At 48.7% G+C, this 21,578-nt stretch overlaps 1 protein-coding gene across 1 annotated transcript in view; it reads left to right on the top strand.

The window, feature by feature from the left end:
- TENM4 (teneurin transmembrane protein 4) overlaps window positions 1-21,578 on the top strand; it is a 376,128-nt gene that overhangs the window by 270,185 nt on the left and 84,365 nt on the right. Inside the window, exon 15 of the mRNA XM_059411810.1 lies at window positions 9,899-10,115. Within this exon, the coding sequence (XP_059267793.1) occupies window positions 9,899-10,115 (217 nt within the window). The remainder of the gene's footprint in view (window positions 1-9,898; window positions 10,116-21,578) is intronic.

Below are 21,578 nucleotides of genomic sequence, written 5' to 3'. Positions count from 1 at the left end.
AAGTAGCAGAATGGATGCTTCTCCCCCAGAGGCAGGTTGAGTTACCTTCGGTTGTGATGCCTGCTCCCCTGATTCTGGTAGTAATCCCCACCAAGCCACCTTTGCCCCCCACAACCTCTGACCCTGGGGGTTTTTCCTAGAATGGGTCTCAGTTAATTGGGTTTTTTTCAAGTGCTGCACAGTCCAGACCCTAAGGAAGAGAAGCCTAGTCTTGTGGAATATTTCTCAGCTGGGAGAGAAGAGACCAGGGTTCCAATCCCTATTGATCCCCTGTGTATCCTAAGCAAGTTACTTAATGTCTCTGGGCCTCACACTTTGTATTCATGCAGTGGGCAATTAGATCATGACGACCATTCCAGTCTTTAGATTGGCCCTAGCATTAGCCTTCTTTCTTCTGTTGTGTTACTTGAATAAATATTATCACTCTCCCTTAGAAGACAGATTGATTCTTCCTGACTCTTCTAATCTCAGGAGGCTAGTAGGAGATATTAAAAAGATAGAGAAATGAAAAATATTTGAAACCGTCAACCATTCCTTTCTAACAATGGCATGACAGCTGACCTGGTCCTAATGTGTTTATGTAGCACCTAAACATGCATGCTCAGGGACTTGGTAAGCGTACGGCACAGAGTAGGAAATCAGCAAGCCACCTACTCAGCACCCCAACCTCTGGGAATTTTCTACTTAGAATGACTCTGTGATCTCAGAGTGCCATATAGATTAAAAGGCCACAAGTGTTTATTGTGATTATTCTAATTCATTTACCTTCTATCATCTCCAGCAGCCTGGAAAGGGCTACTTCAAACCACTGAGCTTGGTCTAACTGGCTTTTGGTCCATCTACCTGCTGCCTGCCTCCAGGAGGTGATCAGGCCTATGTGCCCGGGTCTGGGCCCAGTGGAATAGTTGTCCACGAGGAGCTCGTGGGATTGAGCCTTGATAGCTCGGCAGAAACAGTGGGTCCAAGTTCTCCTCTTATGACCTTGCAGGGTTGAAATGCCCCTTCATCAACATGAACCCTACCAAGTCTACTAATTCTTATACTCCATAAACATCCACAGTTCCTCCTATGGGACCAGGTCGTAGGCCAGGCACAAAGATAACAAAATCTTCTCACTGTGCTCTAGGAATTCAGGTGGGGAAGGAAAAACCCACGGTGAAGGGCTAGTGGACAGTGTGAATTCTGTGCAGACTTATATATTGGTTGGTGTGGGAGCAAGGAAACATTCACCAGGGAGGTGACACTTGAGTAGACAGGTATTTCTTGGAAAGGAAAGGGCTTTCTGGGGCACCTGGGTGGCTCAGTCATTAAGCATCTACCTTTGGCTCAGGTCATGATCCCAGGGTCCTGGGATCAAACCCCATATCGGGCTCCCTGCTCGGCCAGAAGCCTGCTTCTCCCACTCCCCCTGCTTGTGTTCCCTCTCTTGGTGTGTGTCTCTGTATCCCTGTCAAATAAACAAATAATCTTTTAAAAAGTTAAAAGATTATTATTTTAAAAAAAAGGAAAGGATTTTCTGATCAGAGAGATCATCATGGGCAAAGCAGAGCAAGACACAGCTAGGGTCCCAAGCATCCCTGTCTTCAGGCAAGAAAAAGTATAATAATATTTGTTCTTCATAGGAAAGAGATGTCAGCCTAAATTATCTGCATCTCTCCTCAGCCTTCTTCACTTTGCCTGTAGAGGCAGTTCTCGTGACCATCAATAACTTCATGTAATTAGAAGGAAAGGGGACAAGAGTTGCACCATGAAGTCATTCCCCTGTCAAGAAGGCAGTGTCTTGGCCAAAGCCCTCAAACAGCTGTTGAACATCTGGGCAGCCAAAGAACTGAGTGGCCTTGAGAAATGTGGGGAAAGGGCACACATACAAGAATAGGTTCTGGAAGAAGTTTCCCTGTTCCCTCACGTGAAGCACACATGTGTATCCTGTTGGCCATCCTTCAGCCAGCTGTCCCGGGGCTAGAAGCCACCAGTGTTACACAGGGCATGAGCACGCAGGAGCCCAGAGCCCCACAGCTCTGGTGGGTGAAAGAGCCTCCCATCCTAAGAAACAGGGTTAATTCAGGCCCTGGGGAAATGGGGTCTCCTCTGGCCATTGTGATAGATGAACCAGGAAGGACTAGAAAAAAACTATCAAAAAATCCTCAGTTGCAGGAAATGACACCTCTTGCCTTTATGGAGCTTTCGATAGACTGGAACGAACTTTTCCATATCTCTCAGCAAAGCCATGTGATAGCAATGTAGCCTGAGTTCGTTGACTCACTCAACAAACAACTGAATGTCTGCTCTGCATCAGGCCCCGTTCTGGGTCCTGGGACCTGAGACAAATAAGACACAGTCCCTGTGCCTTGTACAGTTCACAGTCTGGAAGGAGAGATAAGAAGCCTGCAGTTGCATTACAGGGGGAGAATTGCCATGGGGAAGGGGCATCCTCTCATTGAACTAATATTATCAAATGCCTGAGTATCCTACTGGGAACTATGATATGGTCCCTGTCCTGTGAGGCTTCCAGTCTCTAGCCAGGAAGACATCCATGGGCCATCATGGTTGGAAAGACAACCACTGGGGGAGACCAGATCAATAGGGGAGCCTAGGGCTCTTAACTCTGAAATGAGGCAATGTCTCAGCCACGGTCCTCTCAGTTCAGCAGGCTCTCCACCCATTGGGGGAGCCAAGGAGATGGTGCACAGGATCCCAGATTTGCAGGGTAGCACAGATGAAACAACCATAAAGAGGAGACTGTCCCAAGCACTCGAAAGGGCAAGGCTATCCTCACTGGCCTATTTCTCTGTGTCTTGGCCAAATAGGGTTAGTTTTCATGGAGGAAGTAATGGGGCAGGCTCACAGGGGTGAGCCATATTTAGGACTGGGCTGTTTTTAGTTCGGTCAAGCACACATTGGCCAGGCTCCTCCTGTCCACAAGGCACCATGTTCCTTTCTGAGGAGATAAAAAGAACCAGTGAACATGGCCTGATCTTTCTCCCTCAGGAAGCCCACTGTCATTTGGATGAAATTGCTCTCCTAACAACTAAATCTAGTGGAGGCAGAATGGAATAAATGCTTTTATTTTAGCCATGATGTGAGACACAGCATAATCCCAGATGAAGTCAGGGACAGGGGAAAGTGCTCGAGTCTAGCTGGGGGACTCTTACTGGCTGATGTAACTCAGGAGCTTGGAGCAGGGATTACCAGAGTTGAATGTCGAGTAACAGGACTGGAAAAGACACAGAATAGGAACTCTGGCTCCCTCCTTCTACCCCCTGCATGTTGTAGAAAGGGCATGTTACATCACACACATCAATGTCACACACAACGTCAGTGCCCTGGCCTGAACTTAGGACCCAAGACTCTTGAGCCATTCCACATGCCTTTGTGTCCCCAGAGCTCTCCTACCTGACAGTGGTTCATCCTCCCCCTAGAAATGCACTGCGAGTACTTCCTCAAACTTAGAGGAGCTGCCACAGTTCCCAAAGCCGAACAGAGGCTAAGAATGATAACTCGTGTGTCATTTTACGGTTTGCAAAGCAATTGTGCATCCACTCCACAGACTCAATGGCTGTGGTGTTACCCTTCCTGTTTCTGTATGAGGAGGAAATCTGCACAGCTGGGGGCGGGGGTGGTAGAAACTGCCATCCTCTGTGAGGTTCTGGCCACATTAGAGCTTTTCAGTGTGTCTGGACCTCAGACTCATGGTTCCATCGAAAACCCAACCGTTGGCTCTTCAAGTTATCTGGAAACTGGTGGCTTCTCTTCTTTCCCACTTTGCTAGGCCTAAAGCAGTTCTTTCCAAATTAAACCTGAATTTCAAGCTTCATGAAGAATGCTGTTGCAGTATTTTTAAACTGTGAGACAAAAAAGGAAAAAAGTTAACAGTATGGCTGAGTTGGGTTTAGCATTGTTTGTTTTCATTCATGGTGGTTGTGTAGATTTGAAAACAGAACACAGATCCTGACTATGATGCAGTGACACCGCCCCCTGCCCCCCGCCCCCCGTCCGCTGATCCTCTCTCCCCTCACCCTTACGTGCCTCCAGATGTCACCAGAGCACTGGCCAGTGAGGGACCAACAAAGCCAGCAGGTGGAGAGGCCCTGAACCACTTGACAAGGAGATGTGCCTCCTTCGTGTCCTTTGGTCTGTGAAAACCTCCTGAAGTGCTGGCATGTGTCTTCTCAGCTGTGACATAGAGACTCTCTGAAGGAGCATGTTCGTTTCTTGCCCATTTTAGAGATGGTGAAACTGTGGCCCCAACATGTGAAGGGTCTGTAAAGTGAGAATAAGAATGCCTGCCCTGCAGGGTCACGCTGTGAGGATGGCAGGTGGGCTCACTGTGCCCGAGAGGCAGCACTGCCCAGCGATGAAAAGTACAGGATCTCTTCCCAGACCGCCGGGATTTCAGACCTGGCTCTCCTGTTTGCTCCCTCTCTAAGCCTCAAGTCCCTCACCTGCAAAGGTCAGTTCCTGTTCTCCAGCACCTTACTGCCTGGAAGCACAGAAGCATATTTATGATAGATAAATGCATATACACATATCCATATATAAATAATTATTTTTAAAAACTGGAATACGCTCTTCATGAAATTTTACACACTACTTACTTCACGTCAGATCACAATGTGTCTCTGCATATAATAGTGTATTTTGAGCTTTTTCATCTCTTGATTAAAATTCGTATTCCAAACTGTCCCTTGCTCCTTGCTAGAAGGGAAATGATTCAAGTGTACATAAAAGAAGGTAGAAGCCATAGTTTAGAGAGCATCCGTAGGTGCCAGGCACCATGCTGGGTGCTCTGTGGATGTGATGTCCAGACCTTCGAAAACAGACATGCAGGACAGAGATTTCCATGCAGGGAAACTGAGGCTCAGTGAGCTGAAGTCATGTGCCCAGCATCACACTGTGGATCTGCAGGAAAGCTAGGATTAGAACAGAATGGGTGCATCCAAAGAAAGAAACTAGAATATAAAGTCCCCTGGAATCTTAAAACAACCAGACCCCTTTGGATGAAGGATTTGTAAGCAGCTTCAAGGTGTGATAATCTCTTCAGGCACTGTCGGTCCCATGAAAAACGATCGTGGATTGCAATACAGATCATTGATAGATGCCACCTGGAAGGAGGAATTTCAGGAGAGCAGAGAACAAAGCTCTCTGCCCTCCCTCCCCCTCCCCATCTCCCATTGCTGCAACGGAGAGCTCCCATAAAGCCATAGAATTCGGTCACCCTTCAGACTATCTCTAAACCACGTTTCTTGTGATAAGAGACAAGAGAGAAATTGACCTTTAAAAATCCTGTGTTGCAAGGGGCAGATAGAGATTTTGAAAGCCTTTTTAAAGAAGGCACAGAGTCTATTATAGCAAATGACAAAAACTTCTCCCAGATGTGTACAGAGGAGGGAGGCCCATTCCAGGCCCCATCCCCAGGGCCTCCCTGGGTGCTATTCCCGGGCTGCTGTAAGGCCGCTCTGTGGTTACAGAGAGATGAGGTTGGTGGCTGGGCTGTGGAGCAGGGGCAGCAGCTAAGCCCGCAGAAAGAGGAGGACATGTCACATGCTGTCTGCGGAGCCATGAGTATAAGGACCATGCAAACAACTACAACACGAAGTTTGCTCGGCCGTGAATTTCCCGCACCTGCTCCCATCTTTGTTCTCTTTTCAGCTGGCTCGTGTCCACCCCTCTGGTCCCAGTTCAAGCATTCCATCCTCCAGGACACAACCCAGCCTGCAGCCCAAGCTGGGTTCCCACCTTCCGGCTTCCACGGCCCCATCTCTTTCTTCCCCAGCACTCTGTTGTGCCAGAAGCATGACGGTCTTCTCCCTGTCTGTCCACACGATGGGTTCCAAAGGGACGGGTCAACAAGTCCATTCCTGCCCTCTGTGGAGGAGCTAGAATGCCCAAAGCATGGACAGAGAAAGATGTAGACTCTGGCATAGTGCCTAATGGCTGGACTTACAGAAAGAAAAGAAACCAAATTGCCAGCTCTGCCACACTTCACTGCAGGATGATGCTGAGTTGGTCACTGAACCCAAGCTCCAGGGTCCTCGTCTGCAAAGCCAAGAAGGCTAGCTGAGCCACCACCTTCGGTAGGACTCTCATGCACACCCTTGGCTTCCTGAGGGAGTTGCAGGTGGCCGGCCACCAGCATAGAAAGGGCCCACAGCATAGAAAGACCAGGAGGTTAGGTCAGGTAACCCCAGAGGCAGCCCCATGAACCCCCGCCTAACTGAGGAGGACACCAACAATAAGCATGGAGGGAGTCCACCAGGGTCCCACTCCTCGATGGTAGCTGTTAGGATCACAAAATGAGCATAAAGCTACTGCTACTCAGGACCAGGGACTGATGGCAGGGGATCTGTCCCATACTTGTGCCATAGCACCTGTCTGCAGAGGGGGCTCTGGAGAATGGCCATTGGAACGGGGAGGACCCCAGAACTTCACTGAATGACTCATTTACTCTTTACAGCCCAGGAAGCCACCAGCAATGCTGAGGGACTGGCAAAACTCACTCTCCTGGTTTCGCATGAACAAATGATGTCTCAGGGATAGGAAGGGGTGTGCTCAAGGTCTCACAGCGAGAAAGTGATACAGCCAGCGGAGGAACTGGCTCTTCAGGCTTCTAGCCTGGGTTTTTTTTTTTTTTTTTCTCTCCTGTTCTCCACTCCCTGGTTCTCAAGGTCGCTTGACACCCCACAGCAGAGCAGGCACTGAGGAGGGGGCTGGAGGAAACAGCATGGCCCTTATCCCAAGTCAGTAGCACTGAAGTGGAAATGTTAGCAGAAACCAGCGCTGCGTGCACGTGCACAATGTAACATTTTAGCCCGGGGCGGGCGCTTCAAGCTCAGGGGTCACAAGAACTTGAAGCCCTTTGGAAAATGTTCATTTGGTGCCCCAGAGACCTGCATCTTTTGTCTGTTTTTTTTTCTCCCCGCCTCCTTTTTTTTCCATCTTTCTTTTTACTCCCTGGTCTGACTGACTCTACTGGACACTTCCTCCCTGCTTCCCCTTGCCCGTCACTGCCGGGTCTGGCATTGCCGCCCTCCAGCCTCCAGGAGCCTCAGTGGCCCCCGCTCCATTTCCTTCTACCCCCTTCACTTTCACCATGTCAACAGAGAGAGAAGGAAGAAAGGATGTTTCTTGGGGTGGGAGGGGAATGTTCTTTTCCAAAAGTTGGGGTTTCGAGTTCAGAAGGGTTTTACTGAAAATTTTAAGGAAATAGAGAAAAATCCTCCCTATTTTCTTGGTGTTTTTTGTTGGTCTTTCTGTTTGTCACAAGAAGGGTCTATCAGTGGGAAGAGCATACAAACGAAAAACGGACATTTTCTAAGTCAACCGACTTGAGTCTCAGCCTTGCTGAGACTTTCGTTTCCAGTAGAACGGCCAACTGGATCCCAAAGGGCCTCTGATCATAAGAAAGGACCATTTGTTTTTCAACTGGGTGTCTCAGTGGGTTAAAGCCTCTGCCTTAGGCTCAGGTCAAGATCCCAGGGTCCTGGGATCGAGCCCCACATCTGCATGGGGCTCTCTGCTCAGCAGGGAGCCTGCTTCCTCCTCTCTCTCTCTCTGCCTGCCTCTCTGCCAACTTGTGATCTCTGTCTGTCAAATAAATAAATAAAATCTTAAAAAAAAAAAAAAAGAAAGAAAGAAAGAAAAGGAAAGATAAAAGGAGTGTGGGGAGGCCTGATTCCTGAAGCAAGGATGAAGCCGGGGCAGAAGCTAGAGAAGGAGACACAGGCATACTAAAGTGAGCTCCATGTCTGGGGAAGGAAGCAGAGAAAATCTACAGTAGAGTGAGGAGAGAGGGAGCGAGAAGGATTGAGGTCACTCAGGGAGCCGGAAGGGCACGGAAGAGTGGTATTTCAGCAAGACACCTAAATTCATGCTTTTCACTTAAGAAATAGTTCCCAAAAGTCTCTTCAGGACTCAAAGACCCTTTCATATTTAAGAAAGACCTGGGCTCAGATTCCAAGTCAGCCCTGGACTACACAAACTTGACCAAGTTATTTTACCACTTTGAATCTCCAGTTCCTTCTATAAAGTGAGGGTGATGGGGCGCCTGGGTGGCTCCGTCAGTTGAATGTCCAACTCTTGATTTCAGCTCCGGTCAAGCTCCCAGGGTCATGAGACTGAGACCTGCATCGGGCTCCACACTCATCAGGGAGTCTGCTTGAGATTCTCTCTCTCGCTCCAAAAAATAAAAAAATCTTAAAAAAAAAATAAGATAATTACATGAGGGTGATGCTGACAACAGTGGCTACCTCACAGAGCAGGGAAGATTCAATGACACATTCCTTGAAAGCATTCCTTGTCAAGCATTTAGCACAATGTCTGTGGTCTTCATCATCATCATCATTATTTAATATAATATTAATAGTAATAATTCCTGGCTGACCTGCCCCCAGGATTAGAGAACAGGAAGCAGTTCTTCCAAGATGCCACAGAGCAGAGTGTTTATAAAGAGGTAAAAGCCCGGCTTCCAGAGTCTGCTTCAGTGGTAAACAAGAGCAGGCAATAGCTAATAAAATTTCAAATTAGCCATGACTTCTCACAGCCCTTCAATTGTACTCGCTGATTTAATGGTCAGCGTCCCTGCTCACTGGGATTGAATAATGGAGCATTTCTGCAGAGTTATGGATGCGGCAGCTGAATCTGTCATGCTAACATCAATAGCAGAATGCAAATAACCCACAGCTCGGGCTGTAATTATGTGTTTAAGCAACGTCTGACAGGGGTAGCACAAGACTGTGTGATGGAGCCCGCCGTCCGCAAGAGAAGACAGGGGCTTTGATAAGCAATCAGTGGGTGTTTCTGGGAGCTGGGACAGGAGCCCTGAGTTAGAGCGCAGGACTGTGCCGGGGTCAGAGGAGGCCTTTCTTCCACATCTCAAGATGAATATGGGAGGTGAGCAGACCACGGACAAATGACCCTTCACTTTGGTGAGCCATATTGTAGACTCAGGGATAGGAAGGGAAACTACCCCTTAGGAAGTGCTTACTGTGTATCCAGCATTCTGCTAGATTTGGGGACATGTACTATGTTTGGTATTTATGTCACTAACACTTACATGACACTTTTATAATCCCCTCGTAAGACACATGGGAAACAGAGGCCAGAGGGTTTACGTAACTTGCCTAAGGTCACGTAGCGGTTAAGTTTCAGAGCCAGGATTTGACCCCAGGCAGTCTGGGTCCTGGAATCCATTCTGTTCACGCTGCGCTGCCCTCGAGGAAGTCATCAAGTCTTGAATGCCATGAAGAAGTAGGCAAGAAAGACGAGGGATTTTTCCTCTGTAATTTACTAAGAAAAAAAAAACTGGGTTTCAGGGACGTCAAGTAGCTTACCCGACACCACAATACAACTGAAGCTAGTAAGGGGGCTTGGGAGGCCGCCTGTGTAGATGGGGCCCCGAATCTGGCCAGGCTGTGCCATGCTCTGCTGCGCAACATCTGTAGTGTAAACCCACGGACACAGAAGCGAGAGAGAACTGTCGATGAGGAAGAGGCTGGGGCTCGGAGAATAAGAGCAGGCATTCGACCTCGGGAGTTCTTAGGTGCAGTTCTGGGACCTGAACGTGAGCCTGAGCCTCACGGTGCTCCCACCACACCACACTGAGCAGCTCAGACATCCAGTGTGTTCTTCCACCCCTGGTCACTCATAGAATGCCCACCGTCTCTTTGAAAAGAAACAGAAACACCCATCCCCTGTACAAGTTCTTGTCCTTCTCCCCAGCTAGACGAGTGGGCTGAGAGCAGATCTGAAGCCCCAATCTCCCCACAAAGGCCTTGGCTCATGCCACGTCCTTAATCAAGTGTCTCAGTCAGTGGAAAATAGAGACGTGAACGAAGGCATTGTGGACAGACACGGCTGGTGGGCCGTAGTGGTATGAACTTCAATGCTGTCATCCCTGCAGATGGCTTGCTGGACTGCATGGACCCTGACTGCTGCCTCCAGCCCCTCTGCCACGTGAACCCGCTGTGCCTGGGCTCCCCTGATCCACTGGACATCATCCAGGAGACACAGGCCCCGGCGTCCCAGCAGAACCTGCACTCCTTCTATGACCGCATCAAGTTCCTTGTGGGCAGGGACAGCACGCACATCATTCCTGGGGAGAACCCCTTTGACGGAGGGTGAGTCCCCTGCGCCCTGGCCCTGGCTGTGGCTCTCTGCGGGAGAACTGAATCAGCTCGGGCCACCTTTGGGACAGTGGGGGTGGGGGTAGGGGGAAGCCAGGAGGGCGGGTATTGAAGGCTCTGGATGGAATGTGACAGGATGCAGAGAAGCAGCCTCAGGTGCCCACCCTTAGAAAACTGCTATCCCAGGCATTTGGAATTTTAATGAGACAAGTTGTGTTGTTCCCGCTAGGTGATAGATGGAGAGAGTGAGAAATCAAAGGTCCAAGGGGAATCTTGGATCAATACCCTCTTTGCAGTCAGCTGTTACTGACTCTGCAGTCTCCAGACGAGTGGAAACACTTTAGCACTGTTCACCCTTAGAGCTGATGTCCAGAAGATGGTGGGGGTGGGGGGTGGGGTGCAGTGGCTGCCCCCACTCAGGCCGTCGGCCCGTGCGTTCTTTCACAAGTGTTTGGTTGTATCTGTCACCCACTGGACAGCTGTTTACTGAGGTCCATTCTGTGCCAGGTGCTATGCTGGAATCATGGAGCTGAATAGTCCACTAAGGGTCAAAAAAGACCTCCAGGGTGATCAAGCAGAACTGTGCCCTCAGGGCACTCTGGGACCATCCTCCAGGAGGTGCTCCTGGGAGGGGAAGACCTGACTTAAGAGCAGAGTCTTAGAGATGAAAGATGGTTAACTCATCCAGGGAAGGGAGGGTGTTCCCAGGAGAAGGAAGAGCTTATGCAAAGACCAGGGGCACGTGAACCAAGCACAGAATCCAGGAGTGATGGGTAATCATGCCTCTTGAATGCCTTCCCGTGTAGGGCTGCCTCTTACATGCAGACCTTTCTCTAAAAGTCAGCACAGTCAGTTCAGCGGTCACAGATTTCATCTCTTCTGTGCTCATGACTTCCATGCGCCACGGGGACAATGGGGTAGTGGTGAGGGGTGGGAAAGGTGAAGGCCATCCTCAAGTTCTACTTAAAGGGGGTGATGAGCAGGGCTTAGGCATCACCTGAGCCTGAGGAATGCAGGAGAGTCTGTCACTCAAATGCCTTGGGAGACTGTGTTGCCTTCACCAGCTTGAGGAACTGAGAGCAGCAGCGCATTTGGGAGCAAGGGGATGACCTCCCCGCTCTTGGTAAGGGCACGGAAGGGAGAGTCTGTGGTTCATAAGCAATTCTGGAGCTTACATGGAGGTGGGAGATGTTGATTTGGGAGACTTCAACAAGCAAGCAAGAGTGGAAACCAGGAGCACACAACAGTTTATTCTGGGAGAATGTGTGAGGGGAGAAGGGCAGGGCCCTCAGAAGGAGCCAGCCCGGGAGGTGGGGTTGTCATCTCCAGAGCATATCCCAGAATCCAAGAAGAAGGCCTCCCTGCTGGGACGGGATGGAGCCTGGGTTCTGGGCTTCACACCACAGGACTGTGGGGTCCAGAGCACATGTCTCCCATTGCCCCGGTCCCTCCCCACAAGGATCAGGCATGGGACCGGGAAAGTGAAATGGGGGGAGTGCTCCGAGCCCAGCAGGAGGGGCTTAACAGGAGTGAGGAAAAGCCTTCAAACTAACATTTTTTAGAGGTGAAAGTGCATCGTAGTCCAAATCATCCAACTCACCTCAAGAATCTTGAGAACCTCAGAGGTTAAATGTCGCTGGGTAGGAAGCTTCCTGCTCTTTTATTCAATTGTGTAACTTGCTCTGAATGCTTGTGGGCCTTCCTGTGGCATACGTTCTTTTAATCAACCAGGGATAAGCATATTATTCCCACCAAGGGGAATATTCCTTACTCAGCCTTTCTTTATTGGGCCCATTATGGGATCTGATCAGGGTTCTGGCTGGTTGGATGCTGGTGGTGTTTCTGCCTAAGGAGGGCCCTTACCGTGCCATCCTGATCAGTGCCAGCGAGGACCACATCCCCTGCGTGTCTTCTGGTGACCCACCAAAGGCTGCTGCTTACATGCCACAGATCCCTGGAGGACCCACGCAGGCTTTCAGTACTGTGGCTCCAGCAGGTCTGACTTGCAGGGAGCTTGAGAAATCCATACCAGGAGAAATGGACCTCTTGGCAAAAGGGAAGAGTAGAGGCCTCAGAGTCAGGCCTACTTGTGTTTCCAATCCCAGCTCTGCCACTACCGGATACATGGCTCTGGGCAGGTGGCTTAATATGACACACATATAAATGTCTCCAATCCTCTAAACGGAGTTCTCCAAAAAAGGACTGCATCCTACTCATTTTAGCACTTAGTAGATGTTCAACCAAATACCCGTACATGTTGCCTTGAACAATGAAGAAATGGAAGCAAGGAGGGAGAAAGAGAGGGAGGGAGGAAGGATGGATAGATACATTATCTATTTTACTTAATTTTATTCTGAAGATTCAGGGTCCAGGGAAGTTAAATCATCTGCTAAAAATCATATTACAGATGAGTAGCAGAGGCAGAAGTCGGCTCCCAGATCATTGTTTATGTACCTGTCACCCTCAATTAAACTACAGATGCTTTGAAAGCAGAGACCGTTCATCTCTCCAGACCTATCACACTTAGGGCAAGGCCTGGAATATGGTACTCAGTCTCCAGATAAATGTATAACAGAAGCTTCTAGATGTTACTGTAAAAATTCCTTTCACCTAATATGTGCCCAAACCATTAGGCCCCTGCTCCTCGCTCGTCTAGATTCAGAAGAAACAGCAGTCTGTCACTACTCAGTATTCCCAAACAAAATTTTATGTAAAAAAAAAAAAAAAAGGCCAAGTGACAAGAAACCTGGAAACATGAGGCATCAAATGCTTTTGTCATTGGACACCCATCAGGTATCTGTTGTCTTGATCTGGGCCCTCAGAGCAGTGCTTATTTGCATAGTTGGGGTAAAGTGGAACCCCTTGCCAGGTTTGGGTTGTGGCTTTCCTTCCTCTCATATGACAGAATGTGGCTTCGTGGAAAGAGCCCAGAGTCTGAATCTTGGCTTTACCTCCTGTCATCTCTGTGTGACGTCAGAGGAAATGATTTAAATTTCGTGTGTGGGCCTCCGATTACAAATGGGCTGTAATGCTATTTCACAAATGCCATTGAAAGGGTTATCTGAAATAAAGCATCTAGCACAGGGCTTCATACTTAGGTGGTCAGTAAGTGGTTGCTTTTATGGCAGCGGCATGGCCTAGTGAAAAGAACACAACCTTTGGAATCAGACAACTGGATTTATTTTAGTTTAATTTAGTTTATTTGATTTAAATTCAGTTAGTTAACATATAATATTTTATTAGTTTCGGGGGTAGAGGTCAGTGATTCATCAGCTGTGTATAACATCCAGTGCTGTTCCATCACATGTCCTCCTTCATGCCCGTCACCCAGTTCCTCTGTCCCCCCATGCCCCTCCACTCCAGCAACCCTCAGTTTGTTTCCTTTGGTTAAGAGTCTCTTATGGTTTGTCTCCCTCTCTGATTTCATCTTGTTTTATTTTTCCCTTCCCTTCCCCTATGGTCCTCTGGGCTGTTTCTTATATTCCACATATGAGCAAGATCATAGGGTATTTGTCTTTCTTTGATTGACTTCTTTCATTTAGCGTTAATACCCTCTAGTTCCATCCTTGTCATTGCAAATGGCAAGATGTCATTTTTTGATGGTGAAGTAGTAGTCGTGTGTGTGTGTGTGTGTGTGTGTGTGTGTATGCATGCCACCTCTTCTTTATTCATCTCAGACAACTGAATTTTAAGTCTTTTGCATCCACATTCTAGCTGTGTGACCTTGGGAAAAGTCCTTAACCTCTCTGAGCTTGAATTTCCCCATCTGTAAAAGCGAGGTAATAATGTTTACTTTGCCGAGTTGCCATGAGAATTTAAAAGAAAAACACAAAGTACATAAAGTCATCACCTAGTTCTGGCCACACCAAAAATGCTCACTAATTCGATGATGATGACGATGCTGATGGAGAAGGAGATGATGATGATGATGGTGATGGTGACGGTGACATTGTTAAAAAGAGCTTCTCACTCTTTTAATTGGAAGTGCAACGTGGTAGTAACCTGTCCTCCAGGGAAGTCCAGCAGCCACGGAGAAAGGAGCAAGATTTCAACTGTTGAATTCTTATTTGAGGAAAGGAAAAAGCAGCATTGTGCCCGCCAGCTGTCAGCTGGAGTCCTCGTTAGGGAGGAATCCAGTGGCACTTCTCCAGAGAGCAGGCTTTCTGATGAGCAGGCAGACCTGACTTGTTGCCTGTGCCTGACAGAAAACCCCACATTCTCCTGCACCCCACATGCTATGACACAACATGTAGAGCCCACACAGGTGTCCATTTAACAGGCCTCACGGTGCACGCTGTCACCCAGAGCTGCGGCAGCATTTCTGAGCGGGTCGAGGACAGGCAACCCCAGAGGTGCCTTCCTGCATGCCGCAGGCTCCCAGCTGGGTCTCTGACTCAGGGAAGCACACGGGTGAGCTTGCTGGGACCACAGGACAATGTGGACTGACTAGAGCGCCCTTCCATGGGGGAAGCAAGCAAGCAAGTCTTCAGGGCCTAGGGCTGTCTGCAGAACACTTTTCTTCAGAGGCCTGACCCCAGGGCTGAGATGAAGAAGCAGGAGGTTCTCAGATCCACCGATGATACCAGGAATTCTTTGGGGAGCTCCTTCTACTTCTGTGCAATGACGCAGCTGGCCCCCAAGGACCTGGAGCAGGGCTGGCCCTCCCAGAAGGAGGGGCAGCCGCACTTTGGGACCTGAGGGTCCCCGCCAAGCATGGTAGGCTCTAAGCTGGGCTGGACTCCTTGGAGCCAAGCACAGAGCTTGACTCCAAACTAAAGCAGAAGGACTGTCAAAAGACTTGGAGTAAGGAAGCCCTCAGGGACCCTGTCTGGCTCATCTCTGTCCCCAGAGTCCAGCACGATGCCTGGCCCAGATGTTTCATACAGGTTTAACAAGTGCTGTAGCTCTGTTGGCATTCTGCCCCTGCTGTCCTCAAGTTCACATAAGGGACAGAGGTGTGAGTGGCTTCTGCTGATGTAACACAGGTCGGAAGTGGGAGCAGACAGAGCAAGCAAGAAAATCACCATCACCAGGTTAGGTGGCTTGACTACTGTCTATCCTTTCTAGCCTGGAGGCACAGACCCCTCTGCTCCGTGGAATGCCTGTCCCTCACCTGGAGTCCCGGGGAAAGTACAACACACTCAGTGGAAGAAAGGGGCCACTTGGGTCTGTAGGTGACAGATGGATCCCCAACTGACCATGAAAGGAGGACAGATGGTAGGACCCAGACAATAAAGCTTGGGATCAGGCAATCGGGAAAGAGAGAGAAGCTTGAGACATTTCCTCCTCAGAGAACACTCAAGGCCATTATGTCCATATGACAAAATTTTGGTTGCTTCTCTACTCTTGGGAAGGACAGGCAGACAGATCCCTTCAGCAATTAGCTATAGATCGCCAATGCCAGATGGTAGAAAGAGGTTCTGACAAAAGAACCACCCCTGAGTTATTTGAATATCAGTTCAGAATAGGTTTGAGGACACAGTATGGGTGAGAGAAATGTGAGGTGGTCTAGTCTTTCTGGGCCCTGTGAGCCTGATAGCTTATCAGCTCATTCAAATGAGAAAGTTGGGTGTGGACAGATTGCTATGAAAGTCCGCTGATGGGCGTGCCTGGGTGGCTCAGTCAATTGGGCGTCTGCCTTCCGCTCTTGTTATGATCCCAGGGTCCTGGGTTTCGGTCCTGGGTTTGGGCCCTGTGTTGGGCTCCCTGCTCAGCTGGGAGTCTGCTTCTCCCTCTGCCCCTCCACCGCACTTGTACCCTCTCTCTCAAATAAGTAAAATCTTTAAAAAAAAAAAAAAAAAAAGAAAGAAAGAAAGAAAGAGAAAAAGAAAAAGGAAAGAAAAAAGAAAAGTCAGCTGATGAGACACACTGAGCCCAAAGAGAGAAGACTTGAGGAGTCAGGGGACTTTGAAAAAAGGAGGGAAGGGTGACCAGAGCATTCATCCCAAAGGAGGCAGAAGATCATATGCTGTGGAGATGGTCAGAGCCTCGGGAGAGCAGACTGGCTAGGCTCCGAGGGGTACAGAGTTGCCCCCATAACCCAAGCTGTGTTTGGCCCATACGGCTCTGTGCAAGGCCTTCAAGAAGATCTGCATCCATAACCCCTTACCTGGAGGGCTTTTCGTGTGTCCCGTTCTTTGCTAGTCATTGAACCCCTACTGCCAAGCAGAAAGGTAGGCACAGACTAAGCCACAAGGATAGCGCAATGAATCAGCGAGTCAGCCAAACAGCCAGTGCTGAGTGCCTGAAGAGGTAGAAACAGAGCGTCCCAAGAGTTCAGAAGCATGGCCGTCACCTCTCAGGGGCTGCGTCGAGCACCTCTTTGTGTTTGCAGGACCCAGTACAGGCCTGGCCCAGAGGAGCCAACTGTATGTGTTTGTTTTTGAATATGAATGAGCAACCCAACAAGGGAGCTCCTGAATGAAGACTTCTGGCAGGGACGTGGCCTTTGGCCTAAGACAAAAACTTCAGTCAGGGTGGCGGTCCATTAAAACATTATTTATCCTACTTCTGGTCCTAATGACCCATTAGTGTGTCATGGAGTCAATGTAGCGAGTCGAAACTATTTTTTTAAAAAGAGGTGAATTTCAATGGAATGGGGTACAATGGAATGGCAGCTATCGGTGCAGCTCCATGAAAAGGGTAGTTACTGCATGAAACGTGGTTGGTTGTGTGTGTGTGCACACACGCGTGCCACTGAATAAGCTGCATTGCGTAGTGTTGGTTTCAGTTGAATGAGACTTAAAAGTACCTTCTAGACCGAGGAACTGACAAGACTTTCTGGGATAATCAGGGATTTGAAAGAATTTTAATGTGGCTGGAGCATAATTATGGTGATACTGTTTTCCAAATCAAAAGTCAAGAGCCGTGCTCCAACATTTGACATCAAGATGGTCTCAGGAAGTCTGGGGTACCTGATCCTGGTGTGCAGAGGGGCCGCGGGAGAGGGAAGAACAGGGTAACTATGCGGGCATTACAGGTGGGTTTGGAGCAGGAACTGAGAAAGATCCGTCCCTGGCCTGTTCACTGACCAGACCAGAGTTTGTCGTCTCTGTTAGGACTTAAAACTGGACATTAGGAGAAATGAAATAACCTTGATGCCATGTAAGTCTTCAGAATTTACTTCAGATCCTTTACAAAGACATGGTTTCCAAGAATTTTGAAAGCAAGGGTTTCAAAGACAAGAAAAATAACAGAAGTGTGTGTGGGCGGGGGGAGATCCCATATGCACTCTGGTGGCAGAGCAGTTACAGAAAGGCATTTGCCTGCCACCCCCCTATCCGCAGCCCCCAGCCCTGGGCTGTGGACAGCCCTCGGAGAGCCCTCAGAGAGCCTGAGTGGTAGAGACCATCTAATGGAGCTCAAATAAACACCAGCTTCCTGACAGCTGGCCTCTGAGTGAATTTATTATTGAATTACACTCCTGCGTCTCAGAACAAGCTGAACTGACAGGCTACCCCATCAGTTTAAGAAAGGGGGGGGCAGGGAGAAAGACAATGATAAATTACCCTGACGGAAGATGGAAGAAGGTAAAGATCCTGCTTCCTCCAAAATGTCAGCCATTATATATTATTCATGTTGGTTTTTTAAAAAAATTCCTCCCCACACTGAAATGAATGTTTATGATGATAAAGCAATGAGGTGAATTTAATTCAAGATGCAGGCAGCAACTTCTCGCATCATCCTGATGAGTAGCTAACAGCTCCTCCTCTGCCACTTGATTGGCCCGTTACTGATATCAAAACCAAACTACGATCTCTGTTTGCTCGGTAGCTGCAGCTGGTTCCTAGCTGTCCGTCAGGGCAGACGTTAGCAGAGTGCTGTGCCGAAGCGGGAGCCACTCGGGGTTTACCCAGAGAGAGCCTGCATTCAAGTCCTGGGGCGAATGAGAGCAGATGACCTCCGGTGAGCGAGGCTCTAGGTCATCCTCTGTGACGTGGGGCTACCAATTCCTACCGTGCAGGGTGTTGGGAAGATTAAATGAGATAAAATACCTGAAAGCCTGCCGGCTGGCGCAAAACACACATTCGGTAATAACACCTACCGTTTACTGAGGATGTTCCGTGCATCAGCATAGTTTGAAATGCTTTGTAGTTTTCCTAAGTAGTAATACCTTTATGTCTCCCCACAAACCCTATGACACAGGGACGTCATCACCCTTCTTTTACAGATGGGAAACTGAGGCACAGAGAAGTTCAGTAACCTGGCCAAAGACATAGGGCTTATAAGGGGCAGAGTCAGCTTTTTTTTTTTTTTTTTTTTTTTAAAGAGTAAACAAGCATGATCGGGGGAGGGGCAGAGGGAGAGGGAGAGAGAGAGAAGCAGATGCCCCGCTGAGCATGGAGACCCAAGGCAGGGCTTGATCCCACCGCTCTGAGATCAGGACTGGAGCTGAAATCAAGAGCCATACTGACAGAATCACCCAAGTGCCCCAGCAGAGCCAGCATTTGAAGCCAAACCAATTGCTCCTGGAGCCCGTGTATCGAGCTCTGTTCTCTGCTTGGTCGTTTCTAGTCCCACCTCTCCGCATCTTCAGTCTGGAAATCTGTACAGTGTGATGCTGCTACAACTCCACAACCCCAGCTGGTCCCAGCTTTCTATCCAGTTCTGTCCAACGTGATGCAAACTGAATGTGCACTAGGTCTTCGCACTTCAGAGCACAGCCTGGGAGGCAGGTAGCCCAGGCTTGCCTCCCAGCCCCACCCTTTGCTGTGTAACCCTTTGTTGTGACCTTGGACACGTCTCCCCCTGTGCCTCATTTTCACCACCTGCCGTGTGAGGATACTAACCCACACCTCATGGGGATGTCTGAGTATGAAATGAGACGTAAAACACGTACGTGTCAGGGCAGTACGCCTTCAGTAAGTGTTAGTAAGCCCCGTCACAGAGAGCAAGAGTTAGCTTCATCATTCTCAAGGACATTAGTATTTGTATAGGCTTTAGTGTCACTCTAAGAACCAGGGAAAGAACGAGAATCTTAGCCAGAAGAGTGAGTGCCATTACGGAATTGCTGCCAGTGCCCCAGCGCCAGGGCGGGCAGAGGTGAGAGGACCTTGAGATCATCAGCTCTTTGTGGTAGAAGACAAAACTTGGAGGTCAGAGAAAGCTCTTGGCTCAGCAAAATAGTAGCAGGACTCTCCTACATCCTGGAGAACCTGGGGTCCCGAGTGAGGGCTCTCTCAAGCAGTAATTCCCGTGCCTGTAAGTCAGGGACTTATCTGATCCTGATAAATTTCAAGCAATAAGAAGTAAAAATTGCGCGAAGTCAAGCATAGCGTTACTAACACATGCTTCAGGTCAGGACTCAACAAACACATCTGCAGCGAGTCTAAGTGGCCTTCCAGTCTGATCCCTGCAGGGTCAAGAGTTGGCTCTAAGTGAACCCTGTGGAGACAGGCTATGATGTGGAGACACCTCTGGACAGTGTTCTGGTAAAAGAAAGAGTTGTGCCTGTATGCCTTCCTATGTCTGTCTCCTCCTCCCACCCCTGCGGGGCCCTGTGGGTCCAACCTGCAGGCCTCTAGAACCAACCCCAATCTGAAAAGAAGGCTTCGAGCAGCGCCAGCCACTCAGTCTCAGGTCCGTCAACTGCTCTGTTGTCTGACCAGTGGCTCGCCAGCTCTGCTAGATGGGTTTCTGCCTTGTCCCAACCACACTTCCCAGCCACACTTTCTTGCCCTGAGGTAAGCAATTCGGTAGCCCTGCCAGCCAAGAACTCAAGCCTTGCCTTCTCTTGCCAAGCTCTCGCCCCTGACACATCTGGTTCTAGAGCTCCGTCCCTGCTCTGCTTAGGAACCTGGTAACATATGGGACATCCATACCTGTGGGAGCCATCTCATCATGGCTGCACCCCTGTCAGATCCTCCTGCCCTGTCCCTTGTATGAGCTGGACTTTCTGTATCTCTGCTCAGCATTATCTCTAACTCAGGAAATGGGTCTCACTGTGGTCTACCCTTGTCTCTCCTTTCTGGGCAAAGCAAGAGAAGTCTCCCTTTTCCAGGTGAAAGCAGGACCCATCCTGTGCTCTGACAGGAAGACAGAGCACGCAGTCACGGAAACAACTTGTACACTGAGAGACTGTATCTGGCGTCACACATTAGCGGAGCTGCCTCGAGTTTTTCTAACAGCACAAACCATCTCCTGAGAATTCTCCAAAGCAGGCCTCTGGACAGAGGCCAGCCTGTCTGGACCTTCCATGTCCATGTCCCCAGTGTTTCAAGCCACATCCCAGAAAGCACCCTTGCTCCTCCAAAATGATCTCTACGGTCCAACCACTCTCAGTCCTGCTTCTCCTTTGCCACAACCAATGGATTCATTTCTCTCGCATACGGTGTTAGGAATAATCAAGGGCTCCATTCTTGTCTTCATCTTTGTTGGCTGACAGAAAATATTCCAGAAGGTTCCTGTAGGAAATTATTCAGCCCTAACCATCAGCGTTCAGCAGTCTGGTTGCCTACAGGCTTGGGTGATCTGACCTGTGGCCTGAGAGTTCATGTTCCCTAAGTCGCTGAAGGACTCAACAGCTACACTAAGCTAGGAGGTCACAGAACAGTGGCTTCCAAGCTCTGCAGCAGGTGCAGCCTGAGGGCCCAGAAGACACTAGTAGCTGTCAGCTACTATCCAGTCTGAAGAAGACTGGATTTTTCCTTCCATCTCTCCAGATATACACAAAATAGCCTGAGAGAAAAAAGCTTTTTCTGAATGAACTGGAGTACTTTCCTGTGATGTTTATTCCGTATACCCAGCAAGTGATCTGGAAGCCTCTGGTAGAGTCTAAACTGAACCCAACTCCAGTCAGAACCCAACATGGCAGTCAGAAGAACAGAAGTCAGGGTCTATGGGCAGAGCCCAGAGCTCCGTTGTAAGTGTAGGAATGATTGTATGTCATGCTGGCACAACTTGGTAGGCAGCTCCCCTTTTTATCCCATGCTAGTTTTACTTCTAGATACAAGGATTTTTTAAAAATCAAATTATATTCATTCCAGAATGTCAGCAAATCAGACAAGTGGATTGTGTCTCATTTATTGTTAGTTATTTAACTGCTCACCATATAGTAAGAAATAAAACAGTAACTAATAGCAGTGCTCTCCTGTAGTTTGCATAAGTAAATAAGAAAATGGATGACTAAATATCTTCCCTACTGCCCAGCACTGTGTAGTTCACAGTAGGTGCACAATTAAACTTCCAATAACTGAACCCTATTCTCATTTACCAGGCCTTTGTCCATGTTTCTTTTCCATATATATCTATTTTTTATTTGGGGCTAATTCAAATAGCTACATTCTTTTTTTGTTTTCTTTCATCATCTTCTTTCACTGATTTATGTGATATTCATTGATTTCTGTCCTCAACATTTACTGAATGCATCCTATGGATCTAGTCCTGTGCTGAGCATTGGGGTTACAAAGGTGGAAAGAACCATGGTCATTACCCTCAAAGAACTCACAATCTAGAAGA

Source organism: Mustela nigripes, chromosome 1, assembly GCF_022355385.1.
Source record: "Mustela nigripes isolate SB6536 chromosome 1, MUSNIG.SB6536, whole genome shotgun sequence".
Classification (NCBI taxonomy): domain Eukaryota; kingdom Metazoa; phylum Chordata; class Mammalia; order Carnivora; family Mustelidae; genus Mustela; species Mustela nigripes.
The sequence above is the reverse complement of the archived record's forward strand: the minus strand, read 5'-3'. Positions and strand labels throughout refer to the sequence as shown.